Consider the following 16,226-nt stretch of genomic DNA (forward strand, 5'->3'; position numbering starts at 1 on the left):
ACAGAAATATTAAAAATGATATCTACAAGGAGAAAGCAGTATTAGTTTTAGCTGTTATTTCACTATTCTTTCCTCTTTTTTTTTTTGATATTATTCTGCCATCCATAATACAATATGCCTTTTTACAGGAAGGGCAAACCAATAAGTTTTAGAAGTATTGTAAAAATCATTTTTTCTTTCTTCATTTCATTATAAATAAGAAAGAATCTATATTTTTCAGTCACTTAAAGATAATAATTTACAATAGGAAATTTAGTAAGCAGAGCCCAAGCTACAGATCTGGCAAACAAAACAAGTAATGGGGAGAGATTCTGATATTATTTTGTTTGTTAATTTTACTATAATGGTAAGACATGACTATAGACATAAATATATGTAACGAAATAAAGAATTTAATGTAAATCACTAATATTTCGTGATGAGTATCTCATCACATCATCAGTGTGAAATCACAAGAATTGACATTACATGAAGCAAACAGGAACTTCTTGTTTTTCAATAGCATGTTTTCACTCTGATGATGTAATGAGATACTCATTACAAACTATTAGCAGTTTACATTAAATTCTTTATTTCATAAAATTTATTTCATGCGTAATTTTACATGTAATGCAACTATGAAAATAAATTGTTCAACAACATGCTGAACATATCAATTTAATATATGAGTCTGAAAAACGTTTCATGTCACTCCAAAACTAAGATATAAAACAATACAGCAAAGCTTATTTAAATAGAATGGAGCCGTCCTTCTGTGTGCAGTGGCAGTCTATATGTTAATAACTTTTATTGAATATAAATTACCACTAATGAAACAGTCATTAATTTGAATTTTATATATTAGAAAGAGTACAAAGCTATTATCGTCTGATCACAGATACAAGAACCTTGGCTGGCATATTGCCAAGAAGAGTCAATTCATGTTGAAGGGGAGAAAGTTTAAGGTTATGTACGAATCCATCACCAATACGCAAAATCACATGCTTTATACATAAAAATTTTTCACCTGTTGTAGAAGCAAACTAGTTACCATGTTAAAAACTAGAATTTTCATAAAACAAAAGCTAATTTTCTGACATACAACAATAATCAACAATAATGAGTGATTATTGTTGTATGTCAGAAAATAAATAAATATGTTGTATATCCCATAAATAAACTTTGCTATATTTTTTTATAAGAATTTAAGTTAATTGGTTAACTGAAAAATTATGTATCTGAGAATAAAAAGAAAAAAAACATACCTTTTAACTCCTCCAGCATCAGGTGATACAAGAATACAATTCTGCCATTCAGGAACATTTTTTCGGATCCACCTCATAATAACAGGTTCGGCAACCATATTGTCAACAGGAAAATCAAAAAAGCCCTACATTTGTTTTTGAAATGCACTGTTATTGCATTATTGTATACTGAGTAGGTGATTACTTAAAAGTTGTACACTGACTGTTTATATCCATTCAATTTGAAAACTCAACATTTATATATTAATATAATTTCATTGCTATTATCATAAAACTCAGTAAATCATAGATTATATTTATCTAATAATCTATGTAATTCATTTAGAGATCAAGAAGATGCCAAAAATAAAATTATAATGAAACTTAAGTAGACCTATATTAAGTATGAAATGAATCCCAGATGGCTCTACTGCATCATCACCCACAGAAAATGCCAATCTGTATAACTTCATACTTTGCTTCAAATACATGCATAACTGATGATGATAAATGTCCCCCAACAATTCCAGACACCCAACATACAATGCCCCCAATATCCTTTTAACCAGGATGAGATCAGAAAAATACTGTCTAACTGGCCCTGATGGCATTCCCCCAATTGTTCCGAAGGTTTGTGCTCCAGAACTGACCCCTATTCTATGTCAACTATATATACTCTCTTACTCCACTGGAATCTATCCCACAAACTGGAAATTGGCCTATAATCAGCCTATTCCCAAGAAGGGTGACAAGTCACTGACATCCAATTACTGCCCTATCTCACTTACCTCAGTCCTGTCAAAAGTAATGGAAAAAATCATCAATTCCCAACTCCTACACTATTTTGAAGACACTCACCAAATAAATGACCACCAGTATGGATTCCACCACTGCTGATCAACAGGAGATCTACTCACATACATCATCCATCTCTGGACAAATGCTATGGTGAGGTTTGGAGAATCTCAAGTGGTTGCACGGGTCTGACACAAAGGCCTACTAGGCAAACTACCATCATTCAGTCTGACCCAGGACTTCTGTAGTTGGATTGCCAGCTTTCTGTCTGGATGCATAGTGTGTGTGATGGCAGATGGCTCCCTATCCTCTCACCACTCAATTAATGCTGGGGTCCCACAAGGTTCTGTCCTCTCACCAACCCTCTTCCTGCTATATATCAGTGACCTACTGCAATTGACCTCCAGCGAATAGACAGTTTTGCAGACGACAGCACACTACACTCCTCGGTTGCATTTGATAAGCCTTACCCTTCACAACTCACCTCAACCTACAGAACATCAACCACCACCACCCTCAACTCCAAGTCATCCTACAATGGGGTTCAGATAACCTCATAAATCTCAACACCAATAAAACCCAATTCTGTACTATTTCCCATAAAAAAGAACCATTTTTTCCCAGTATCCTTTTTGACGATACCCAAATTTCCAGACAGTTTGAGATCTCACTTCTTGGAATCACCCTCACATCAAGCCTCTCCTGGCATAAACATATCACAACCATTGCATCCTCAGCCTCAAAAAAAAAAAAAAAAAAAAAAAAAAAAAAAAAAAAAAATTAGGATTTCTCTTTTGCTCAAGACGTTACTTCACCCCTGTTAATAGCTGGTGAAGATGTTACTTCACCAGCTATTATCATTATACAAATCACAAATCTGCCCAGCTATTGAATACTACTCCCACAGTATTCAATAGCTGAGCTGAGGTGGGGCCCCTAAAAGCTCTCTCAATATGCTTGACTCAATACAGAGGAGAGCAATTAGACTTATCAATGATCCATCCCTTACCAACTCTCTCCCCCCACTTTCACACAGATGTATGATCTCTGCAGTATGTATATTCTACAAATAATTCCATGGGAAATGCTCATCCGAAATAACATCAATAATTCCTCCGTTCGGTACAAAGCTCATTGGAACACGTGCAGCTGCTGCACAACATCCCTTCACAGTACACCTAGAAAAAAACAGAACAAGTTTCTTTCCCCCTTCCTTCATCCCTGCAACTGCTGCACTCTGGAACAGTCTCCTACCTGCTGTGTTTCCCAAGGAATACAATTTAAAGTCATTCAAATCAAATGTAAACAAATTCCTCCTTTCCCAACCGACTACCCATACGCAGTACTAACGTACTATAGGTTGACTGACCAACCTCCTGTGTATGGGCTCAACATAAAATAAAAAATAAAAAAATAATAAAATAAAAAAGAATTGCCACAAAACAATACTACTCACTGCAGCAGTCTGGCGATGAAATAAGAAGAGAACAGTTCAATATCACAATATTCAATATGATTAAAATATTTAAACTGTTGGAAAGATATTTACCAGATTGACCAGATATTTTTTTTTGTATGGTAAAATGAGGGAAAGGAAAAAGGAACATCCTTGGAAGTTGCAAAAGGAAGTAATAAGTAAGAAGGGAAGAGGTTTTTGCATGAATTACACTGCCTGAGAGGGTGGTAAAGGTACAACAGTGGATGAATTTAAGGAGTGATATGATAGACATGTTATCTAAGGCAGACCTCCCACAATGCGTTATTACACCATGGAAGTCTGGAATAATAATGATGATGATGACTACAATGTTTCAGTAATAAATAATTTAAAGTAAAATAAAATAATAACTTGATATTTCAACATCTATATTAAGGTCATCATCAAGGGATGCAAACTACATAATGGTTCACTATAGTATGCTATAGTATAACTATGTTGGTCAACTGTAAATCCTAGCCTGATCGCCCGATTAAAAATTCATAATAAACGTTTTTTAGTTAATAACCCCTAGTTTTTGCGTTGGGTGGTGGTAGGAATTTTTGTGCATATATTGACCAGTATGTGTCGATTTCCAGTAAACAGTGAAAGAAAGACTGCCAGAAGAAAGATGTGTGAAAAGTGTATCTAGAAACGGAAGTGTGTTCTGCTTTTCAATCTCACTTGTGAATTGTATGCATTTATGTTGTTTGTTTAGGTGGCTGAGGAAAGTGTCTAATGTCTGAACACAGCGAAAACATCATCAACGTATCTAAGCCAGATTTGGGTTTTAAAGGAGAGGAATCTAGAGCATGTTGCTTAAAATGTTCCATGTAAAAGTTAGCAATAGGGGGAGATAATGGGGAGCCCATGGCAGTGCTTTCATTTTGTAGATAGAAGGTGTTTTGCCACACAAAATAGCCAGAATGCAGTACATGAGCAAAGAGCACTGTGATATCGGGAGGGAATTTGTCCTGTAATAGGAGGATTGTCATTGATTGGGACATTTTGAGAAGAGGCAGAGACATCGAAACTGACTAATAAATCATCTTTTTCCAGTGTGACGTCTTTGATTTTGTTTACAAAGTGTTGTGCATTTTTAAAATGGGAGGGGGGAATAACCTACCAACTCTTAGCTAGGTGACAATTGGGACTGTCTATACCTCGACTATCGGGTGGAGTGGTGTGTTTTGTTTGTAAATCTTTGGTAGACTGTAAATTCTCGGGGAACGAGCGTAGTGCAAAATTAATTTTTTAACGGTATCTTTGGGCCATACTGATTTAAGTAGCTTCTCCATTTGAAACCCTAAGTCTGGCTTAGATATGTTGATGATGTTTTTTGCTATCTGACCCAAAAGCCACCAGACATTAGACACTTTCTGGAATCAGCCACCTAAACAAACAACACAAATGCATACAATTCACTATTGAGATTGAAAAGCTTCTGTTTCTAGATACACTTGTCACACACCTTCCTTCTGACAGTCTTTCCTTCACTGTTTACTGGAAACTGACACATACTGGGCCAATATATACATAAAAATTCCTACCACCACCCAATGCAAAAACTAGGGATTATTAATACACTAAAAAACAGGGCTTTGAAGATTTGCTCCAATGAACAAGCACTTAAAGATGAAAGTTATCAGTAATACCTTCGTAAAAAATGGTTACAGTCAAAATACTATCAACAAAATTTTTTTGTACGAGACCTCACTTAAAAACAAAAATAAACAAGACTAAACTAAAACTATAACCATTCCATACATTAAAGGGATATCAGACAAAATAAACAGAATATTACAAAAAAATACAACCTTAAAGCCACCTTTAAACTTCCTGCAAAATTAAAGAACCTACTCAACACATCCAAGGATCCACTCCCTCTGCTGGACCACCCTGGGGTAGACCGTACTCACTGCACCTGTAAATTGCCCTATATAGGGGAAACAGGATGCACAATTCCAATCAGAAAAAAGGAACATAAACGACACATTAAATATAATAACTATGGTTAAGCTGGTCTTTCTGATCATGCCCTGAACACTTTACACAGAACTGACCAGAAATGCATCTGTTGTTTATTCCACCAAAAAATGGTATGAACATAAATTTAAGAAAGCCTGTGAGATTCTTATCAATCACCCTAATCTTAACAATAATGATGGTCTAAAAATTCCAAGCATATGATAGGCACATATTCTACCCACTTAACCTTTCTCCCTAAGTGTTAATTATAAACAGGACCACAGGTAATCCAGGATCCCAAATCTAATATAACAACTGTCACGTTAAATTAGGACATCATTTTACTGTAACAAAACTGTCTATATGAAAGAATTTTTCTCTGATGCTATCTTAAACAGAATATAGCTTTGATGTTAATTTATTTTATTTCATTTATTTATTGTAATTTTATTTTATTTTCACTACAGGTCAGGCCAGTAGAATAACCGTCGATCAATTCATTGTCTCTTCAGCTTACTATGTGAAATGTAATTTAGCTTGTCTCTGTACACCTGATGACAGCTCGCATTTCGGCAAGATACTTTGGTTTTCTTTTGTTTGTTTTTCACTTTGATTTTATTTTAACTGGTGCTAGTGGTGGTTTAACCCCCACTATCACTTTTTTTTTTTTTTAAAGTAAACATTAAGATTGTGCAGTTAATATCTGCATTATTAGATTACTTTTGGTGGTATCACAGCTGCCATTTTATTGTTGCTCAAATAGAGCATTTGCTGGTGGTGTAGAGTTATTTCTACTTCATGAGATTATTTAATTCTCAGTCTTACGACTGAAAGGTTTCCCCCCCCCCTCTTAAAATCAAGTGCAGAGGTTTTAGTATTTTTCCCCACCTGAGATAATGGTACCAATTCATCCTAGGGTGCAAACTCTAGGAATTGATATTCCAGGATGTGAAGAAGCGAGACATGTGCCTAAGGTTTTAAAAGAGATAGTTGGTTCTAGTGAGATTTATTTTTTCATCCTGTACAGTGGAGGGAAATATTTAATTGTAGTTAAAGATGTGAAAACAAGGGAAAAACTATTGCAAGGTTTTACTTTCAAAGGCTGCACAGTTATTCCTGTAATGGTGGAGAGCCAGGTTGAAACAATAAAAATCAAAAGATTTCCAATGGAATATATAGAGAACATAATGAAATTCTTCTAGAGACATTCTCAAAATGAGGTAAAATTAATAACAAACAAAAGGGTTTATCGAGCGAAGATTCAAACTGGTTTCTGGTGATGTCACCTTCACAATGGATACGAAGATGCTCTTCGTATCCATCGTATCAAATTTTGTCAACATCGGTACAACCCAAGTTATGGTAAATTATTCCAGAGTACAAAGGCAGTGCCTGCATTGTGGTTCATACGATCACTTGAGTGATCTAAATGTAAATGTTTCACCTACGTGGAGATCGGACATATTGCTAATCAGTGTCTCACACCAGTCAGAAATGCAAAAGTTTTGAATACTGAGTTAACACCTGTTCATTCAGAACTTTTGCTGGAAGAGTGGAAGCACCGACAGAGCCAATTAGAATGCTGTACATATCAGAGAGGAATAAAGAAGAGTTCCTGGATCTTCCAATTCAGTCTAGTAAAGACAATACTTTTAAACAAACGACACTTGGCAAAATTACAAAACGTGCATGACCAAATCAGTCCCAAAATTTCAGAACTGCAGGAGCCACTTTCCTAATCAAATATGGATGGAACATCAGTTGAAATTACCAATAATGAATCTAGTATAACAACTGAACAAATACAAGATGAAATGCAAATACATGAAACTGTTCTACAAGGAGAAATTGGAGAAGAAACAGAAAAGCGAGTAAGATGACTGAAAGAACTTAATATGCAGACAAGATCATCAAAAAGGAATGATGAATTAATAAAAAAAATTGAGGATAAACAAAAAAAAATTAAAAGATGTACTAAAAAAAAAGAACTACATCTAAAAGAAAAAGAAATAATAAAAAATATAAAGATGGAGAAAATCGAGAATCATCAAATGAAGACTTTTCAGGATCAGAAGACTTTATGGACCACAAAGAACCATCTCATGCTAATAAAGGGAAAACAAGAGATACGATTAAAGAAAAACTAATAAAGTTTACTGATTCAAAGTTTTCTCGGTACAATTATCACAAGAAATTAACTAGCTTCCAAATCAAGAACAATAGGAATGAAATTGAAATAACGGAAAGCAACTGTAAAAAACTAGAAAAGTTTACAAAAAACAGGCTACACCATTGTTCCTTCACAGATTGAAGACCTCATCAGGTTCATCCAAAATCTATAAGTTAAAGATATACCAGTGATACTTTAATCATAGCCTCTCCTTTCTGCATTGACTCATTAAATATATGAGGATTACACAGGCAAATTAAACAAGAAACTATATGGACTTTTATGATACACCATAATATTAGGTTTTTATTTCTCCAAGAAACATATATCTACAGATATTATAATTGTTACTATAATTATTATTATAACGGGCAACAACAAGGAGTCGATAGACTCATCGAGGCAGGCCATAACATCTTGTCAAGAACAACTATTCGACATTCACACAGTATCTATCATACCTCGCCTTGAACGCATTCACAGTCATGGCATCCACAACAGACTCTGGCAGCTTATTCCACTCATTCACCACTTTCCAAGTAAAAAACCTAGCTCTAACACCCTTGCCCAGCTTCCATGTATGGCGCCTAGTCCTCCCACCACAAGTCCTATTCTCAAAAATATCTTCTGAATTAATAAAGTTTACTGAATTTAATTGAATAAAGTTTAATGAATATAGAAACCCTTCAGTAATTTGAATGTCTCAATCATATCACCCCTTTTCTGCAACCCACAAATCTTCAACTTGTTCTCATAAGGTTCATTCAATAGACCTGCTATCATCTTCGTCACTTGTCTCTGGATCCTCTCCACCTCCTCCCCATCAAGAAGAAACCCTGGCGCCCATATCTGGGCACAATAGTCTAGATGGGGTCTTATCAAGGCTAGATACAGAGGAACAATAACCTGTTTGTCTCTGCTTGTTAAAGTATTTTTCAGCAACCAAGTGATTTGATGAGCTGATTTAGCCACTTTTGCGATGTGCCCCCTAAACTTCAACTCCCTATCCACCAACACTCCCAAATCCCTGGCCTCATCAATCTCCTGGAATATAGTTCCACCAATGTGATATACTGCTGCTAATCTTTTCACCCCAAAATGCATAACCTTACACTTTGCCACATTAAATTGACATCCATGCTCCTTAACCCAGTCCTCCAAACTATCCAAATAATTCTGCAAAATTTTGACATCCTGTGCACTCAACTATTGCTCTACCTACCTTTGCATCATTAGCAAACAAATGAACAGTTCGTCTCAGATCCTTTCCTACGTCGTTGATGAACAAATTGAAAAGTAGTGGTCCAAGAACAGAAACCTGTGACACACCACTAGTCACAAGCCATCTTCTGGACTCTACTCCTGAATAAACTACTCTCTGATATCTCTCCATGAACCATCCTCCTATCCATCTCACCAACCCTATATCCATCCCCATATGCTGCAGTTTACTGATTAGAATTCCATGTGGTATCCTGTCAAAGGCCTTAGCAAGGTCCAATAGAATCACCAGTTCAGCTGTCACTGTGTTATAAAATGTGAGCAAGTTACTGAGGCATGATCTACCCTTCACAAAACTATGCTATCCCATATACAATATCCCATTTTCATCTATCCAATCCTGTATTTTCCTCTTGACTATTTTCTCCAAGACCTTGACAATGATTCCTGATATGCTGATCGGTTGGTAATTTACAACGGCAGTCTTGGAACCTCCTTTATGCAGTGGAACTATTTTCCCCTCTTTCCGTCCCCTCGGGACTAACCCAGACCTGAGACTCAAATTAAACGAAATGGTCAAGGGCACTGACAATTCTTTAGCCACTTCACGTACGACACGAGCTGGTATAGCATTCAATCCAACAGATGTATTGACATTGAGGTTTTGTAATAGACTATTCACCTCCACTTCATTCACAACAATTCCCGTATAACCTATTGGTTTATTCATTTCTGCAGTGTCACCACCTGGATGATATATACTTGCAAAGTGCTCACTCAGTAACTCAACTATATCAACTGATTCAGTTACCTCCCTACCATTGGCATTCTTTAAAATCATTCTGCCATATACATTTTTTCTTTTACTTGCAACATATCGAAAAAACTGTTTGGGATTCTCTTTAGCCTGCATGGCTAATGTTCTTTCATAATCAGCTTTTGCTTTTCTTACCACACTTGTTACCCTTCTGGCCTGCACTTTATACTGTTCATGTGACTGCCTGTCACCTTTCTCCTTAAATTCCTACCACAGTTGTTTCTTTTTTTGCAGCTCAAGCTTAATGGTGTTCCATAAATGTCATCCATTTATCCTCTACTTGATTTATTATTCGGACTCTAGGTATACATTCAGTCATTGCCTCCTGCAAACACTTCTTAACTGCCTCCCATGCACTATCAACATCCAGCCCTTGCAGTTTTACATGCCATGGCACTGAACCAGTCAAACTCCTAAGCTTGTCATACTTACCAACCTGTAATATTATAACGCCCATTAATATAAAGATATAAAAATTTTAAGAGATAGACCACTTCTTTCTTATTAGAGCTTTGGAAGATTTAACAGGGCTAGAATAGACGTTCTTATTCTTTCCCCTCTCCTTGGGTTATTCTGTAATATCCAAAGGGATGAAGAAGGGAGAATCTTGACAATAGATGGAAATACTGTGGATGTGGAATAAGGTTTATTAATAAACATGAATAAAAATAGACATGCATGCATTGTCACGCATAGTTTCAAACTTAACTGCCTAACAGTTAGCAATGTAAGTAAGAGTATTAGAGTGCAAAAAACAGAGGGTGAAAGAATTGATAGTTGTGGCGGATACAAATGAATTGAAAGGAGATAAATTTTTTATGAGAGAGGACTTGAAAGTATTGTTAAAGGTAGCGAAAGAAAAGAGTGACAGAGTTAGAATGGTGAGTCTGTTGCTGCGGTATGACAGAGAGGAGTTTAGAAGGAGGGCCATAATCGCAAATGACATTATGCACAGGTTATGCAGACGGTGTGGTGTGGAATTCATGGACGTGTGGAATGAGTTTGATGGGTGAAAGGATTTATACAAGATGGATGGTCTGCATTTGAATGGACTTGGTGTGCAGAGACTGGAAAAAGTGTTGCTGAATGAGGTGAAAATGGATGTGCAGAACCAGGGAAACTAGAACTACCAAGGGGGGGGAGTGGATATTCGGACATCAGTGAGACAGTTGAGTGTAAGAATGTATATAATGTACCCGAGCCAGCACTAAGGACAAAAAATGGGAATGGGACATTAAGAATAACACATCAAGATAGGGGTAGGACAAAGGGCTCACTGCATTTCATGTATACTAATGCCAGGAGTATTAGGAACAAGAAGGAAGAATTTTTGGTCTTGATTGGCTGTTCTTGGCCACAGGTTATTGGCAGTGAAACATGGCTGACGGAAGATGATATAGTTAGTGGGATAGAATGTGTAGGTTATAGTGTGTTTAGGAGGGACAGAGAGAATAAAATGGGGGGGGTGTTATTGATGATAGCTGATGAACTGCAGCCAAGGAGAATTGAAGTTGTATTGCAGGATAGTGAAATGAGCACATTTGAGGCTATTTGGTGTGAGAATGAGACTGGCATAATAAAATATACAGTTGGGTGCTGCTATAGACCAGGTGATGGAGATAGTATGCATAAACAAATTGATGAAATGAGTGGAAGGAGGAGAGGACACATGTGAGGAAGGAAATGGATTTTATTCAATTATTAAGGGATAACTATCTGAGACAGTATGTAATTGAAAATACTAGGGGTGTGAGAGTACTCGACCTGGTAATAGCATCTCAGAATTTGACTGTAATGAATATGACCGTAGTGAGAGTGATCATAAGGTCTTGACCTGGGAGGTGGCTAAAGGTGTGGAATTTTCGATTAAGACAGGGTATATGTGGAATCACCGTGCTGGCAAGTATGACAAGCTTAGGAGATTGCTTGGATGAGTGCCATGGCATGTACAACTGCAAGGGCTGGACGTCAAAAGAGCATGGGAAGTGGTCAAGGAGCATTTACAGGAGGTTATGGCTGATTGTATACCTAGGGTCCGAATAGTAAAACAAGTAGGGGTTAAAGAAAGGGGTGACCTGCAGGCACACGAACGGTATAAAGTGCAGGCCAGAAGGGTAACGATGGTGGTAAAAAAAGCAAAAGCCAATTATGAAAGGAAACTAGCTATGCAAGCTAAAGAGAATCCCAAACAGTTCTTTCAATATGCTGCAAGCAAGAAAAAAACTGTACACGGCAAAATGATTTTAAGGAATGACGATGGTAAGGAGGTCACTGAATCAGTCGATATAGTGGAGTTGCTGAGTGCGCACTTTGCAAAAGTATATCATCCAGGTGGTGACATTGAAAAAATGAAGGAACCATTAGTTTATATGGGAATTGTGATGAATGAAGTGGAGGTGAATAGTCTATTACAGAACCTTAACGTGAATACATCTGTGGGATTGGATGGTACACCAGCACGGGTCTTGCGTGAAGCGGCTAAGGAATTGAGAGTGCCCTTGACCAGGTCTGATTCAGTCCCGAATCAGACCTGATCAAGGACTTTGGGACTAAACCAGGACTAATAATAAGAGGGGAAAATAGTTTCACTGCATAAAGGAGGATCCAAGACTACGGTTGCAAATTACCGACTAATCAGCATATCAGGAGTCGTTGTCAAGGGAAAAATACAGGAATGGATTGATGAAAATGAGATACTGTACAGGGGACAGCATGGTTTTGTGAAGGGTAGATCATGCCTCAGTAACTTGCTCAAGTTTTATAACAAGGTGACAGCTGAACTGGATAAAGGTAATGAGTTTACAGTGATACTGCTGGACCTAGCAAAGGTGTTTCACAGGATACCACATGGAATTCTAATCCGTAAACTACAACATATGAGAATGGATATAGGGTTGGTGAGATGGATAGGTGGGTGGTTGATGGAGAGATATCAAAGAGTAGTTTATTCAGGAGTAGAGTCCAAAAGACGGCCTGTGACTAGTGGTGTGCCGCAGGGTTCTGTTCTTGGACCACTGCTGTTTAATCTATTCATTAACAATATAGGGAAGGATCTGAGAGGAACTGTTCATTTGTTTGCTAATGATGCAAAGGTAGGTAGAGCAATAGTGAGTGCACAGGATGTCAAAATTTTGCAGGATGATTTGGATAATTTGGAGGACTGGGTTAAGGAGCATGGATGTCAATTTAATGTGGCAAAATGTAAGGTTATGCATTTTGGGGTGAAAAGATTAGCAGCAGTATATCACATTGGTGGAACTATACTCCAGGAGATTGATGAGGCCAGGGATTTGGGAGTGTTGGTGGATAGGGAGTTGAAGTTTAGGAGGCACATTGCAAAAGTAGCTAAATCAGCTCATCAACTCACTTGGTTGTTGAAAAATACCTTGACGAGCAGAGACAAGCAAGTTATTGTACCTCTGTACTGAGCCTTGATAAGACCTCATCTCAGCTACTGTGCCCAGATTTGGTCATCTCGGTTCATTCTTGATGCGAAGGAGGTGGAGAGGATCCAGAGGCAAGTGACCAAGATGATAGCAGGTCTATGGAATGAACCATATGAGAACAGATTGAAGATTTGTGGGTTGCAGAAACTAGTTGATAGGCAGAAAAGGGGAGATATGATTGAGACATTCAAATTGCTAAAGGGATTCTATAGGATTAATTCAGAGGATATTTTTGAGATCAGGACTGGTGGTGGAAGAACTAGGGGACACCTATGGAAGCTGGGTTCTTTACTCTTAGAGTGGTAAATGAGTGGAATAAGCTGCCAGAGTCTGTTGTGGGTGCTATGATGGTGAGCGAGTTCAAGGCAAGGTACGATAGATACTGTGAGAGTGTCGTATAGTTGTGTGGACATGATGTTTCGGGCCTCCCTTGATGAGTCTAAGGACTCCCTGGAGCCGCCTGAAATAATAATAATAATAATAACGTTTCTGTAGTCTCTCATATTTTTTGTGTGTACCATTTAGCCTTGACAAAGCTAGACAGTCGCTAGCGAACTAGTAGGTGGGATTATACTAATATATATATATTAATAAAGTACCTATGGTCTCATAACCACAAAAGGTTTCGTTTTTAAGGTTTATAAATGTTTATGCTCCATCCAATGGAATAGTTAGATGAAAATTCTTCCAGGAATTGGAACCATATTTATACAGTGCCCACAACATCATAGCAGCTGGAGACTGGAATTGTATTGAAAACCCCACATTACAAAAAATGGGAGGACACCCCAGGAGTGGAAAAGTGGGATATCCACTATTAAAAACACATCTTGACAATGCTTGACTAGTAGACATATAGAGGATTTGCAATCCTAATCTCCAGGCTTATGTGTACATGAATCAAGGTATTGGTGCCCGTCTTGATTGAATTTATATCTCTTCTTTCCTAATAAACAGGATAATTCAGATAAAACATCTTGACATCAGCATGTCAGATCATAATCTGTTCTACTTAAATTTCTACATATGGAACATGTAGAGATCAGTTCCGGACCATGGAGACTTCCAACAAATTTTTTTGTTAATCTTTATAACTAGGGCCTTTGACAGCTAAGGTCTGACAGCTCTCCTGTCAAAGCTAAGGCCTTTCACAGGATACCACATGGAATTCTAATCAGTAAATTGCAACATATGGGGATGGATATAGAGTTGGTGAGATGGACAGGAGGGTGGTTGATGGAGAGATATCAGAGAATGGTTTATTCAGGAGTAGTCCACAAGACGGCCTGTGACTAGTGGTGTGCCACAAGGATCTGTTCTTGGACCACTGCTGTTTAATTTGTTCATTAATGATATAGGAAAGGATCTGAGAGGAACAATTCATTTGTTTGCAGATGATGCTAAGTTGGGTAGGGCAATAGTGAATGCAGATGACGTCAAAATTTTGCAAGATGATTTTGATAGATTGGAGGTCTTGGCTAAGGAGAATGGATGTCAATTTAATGTGGCAAAATGTAAGGTTATACACTTTGGGGTGAAAAGATTAGCAGCATTTTACTACATTGGTGGAACTGTACTCCAGGAAATTGATGAGGCACGAGATTTAGGAGTGTTGGTGGATAAGGAGTTGAAGTTTAGGGGGCACATTGCAAAAGTGGCCAAATCGGCTCATCAAATCACTTGGTTGCTGAAGAACACGTTGACAAGCAGAGACAAGCAGGTTATTGTTCCTCTGTATCAAGCCTTGATAAGACCCCATCTCAACTACTGTGCCCAGAGTTGGTCACCTAGGTTTCTTCTTAATGGGGAGGACAAAATGTAAGGTTATACACTTTGGGGTGAAAAGATTAGCAGCATTTTACTACATTGGTGGAACTGTACTCCAGGAAATTGATGAGGCACGAGATTTAGGAGTGTTGGTGGATAAGGAGTTGAAGTTTAGGGGGCACATTGCAAAAGTGGCCAAATCGGCTCATCAAATCACTTGGTTGCTGAAGAACACGTTGACAAGCAGAGACAAGCAGGTTATTGTTCCTCTGTATCAAGCCTTGATAAGACCCCATCTCAACTACTGTGCCCAGAGTTGGTCACCTAGGTTTCTTCTTAATGGGGAGGACGTTGAGAGGATCCAGAGGCGAGTGACCAAGATGATAGCAGGTCTGTGGAATGAACCTTATGAGAACAGGTTGAGGATTTGTGGGTTGCAAAAATTGGTTGATAGGCGGAGGAGGGAAGATATGATTGAGACATTCAAATTACTGAAGGGTTTCTATAAAATTAATTCAGAAGATATTTTTGAGAACAGGGCTGGTTGTGGGAGGACTAGAGGACATCCATGGAAAGTGGGCAAAAGTGTGGTTAGTAAAGGTGTTAGAGCTGGGTTCTTTACTTTTAGAATGGTGAATGAGTGGAATGCACTCCCAGAGTCTGTGGTGGATGCTGTGACAGTGAATGAGTTTAAGGCGAGGTATGATAGATACTGTATGAATGTCGAATAGTTGTGATGAATATGATTTGGGGCCTCCCTCGATGAGTCTAATCACTCCCTGGAGTTGTCCGTAATAATAATAATAATAATAATAATAACCAAATTCCAGACCATCTGTTCAATTTGGAATAAGGTTACCTGGAACTGGGATAAAATTGGTTAAAATTCAAACACGCAGTAAAACAGAATATGATTGAGTGGGGAAAGGAACAGGCTTTCCTCAAAAGAAAAAAGTTGAAAGACCCATATAAAGAGAGAAGCTGGTTTATAGCAAAAATTGCAATGCATTCTTCAAGAGATAATTCACTAAATTCTGCAAAGAAAGGAATATCACTCAAATCTGTGTTGATGGTGAAGACGTCCACCACTCAAGCTATCCTTGACTCCTTTCAAAAACACTAGAAAAATCTGGTTGAAGACAAAAGTACGGTGGAAAATTATAACTCTTGGAACATTAATGGCTTTTCCGTTCATATCCAAGATGGGCTTGACAGATCCATTACAACATCTGAATTTACCACAGCCTATAAAGAATGCCAGTCAAAAAAATCCCCAGGACCTGATGGTCTATGGATAGAACTTTGCCATGAGGCCTGGGATTTTATTCTTTCCATTCTAGTT

At 37.7% G+C, this 16,226-nt stretch overlaps 1 protein-coding gene across 1 annotated transcript in view; it reads right to left on the bottom strand.

Moving 5' to 3' along the window:
* Nucleotides 1–16,226, bottom strand: part of LOC150104249 (ribose-phosphate pyrophosphokinase 2-like) — a 185,770-nt gene that overhangs the window by 74,205 nt on the left and 95,339 nt on the right. The window contains exon 4 of the mRNA XM_090396866.1: nucleotides 1,245–1,369. Within this exon, the coding sequence (XP_090252992.1) occupies nucleotides 1,245–1,369 (125 nt within the window). The remainder of the gene's footprint in view (nucleotides 1–1,244; nucleotides 1,370–16,226) is intronic.

The sequence above is a fragment of the Typopeltis vanoorti genome, chromosome 8, assembly GCF_054136105.1.
Source record: "Typopeltis vanoorti isolate ZY-2024b chromosome 8, IOZ_Tvanoo_1.0, whole genome shotgun sequence".
Lineage (NCBI taxonomy): Eukaryota > Metazoa > Arthropoda > Arachnida > Uropygi > Thelyphonidae > Typopeltis > Typopeltis vanoorti.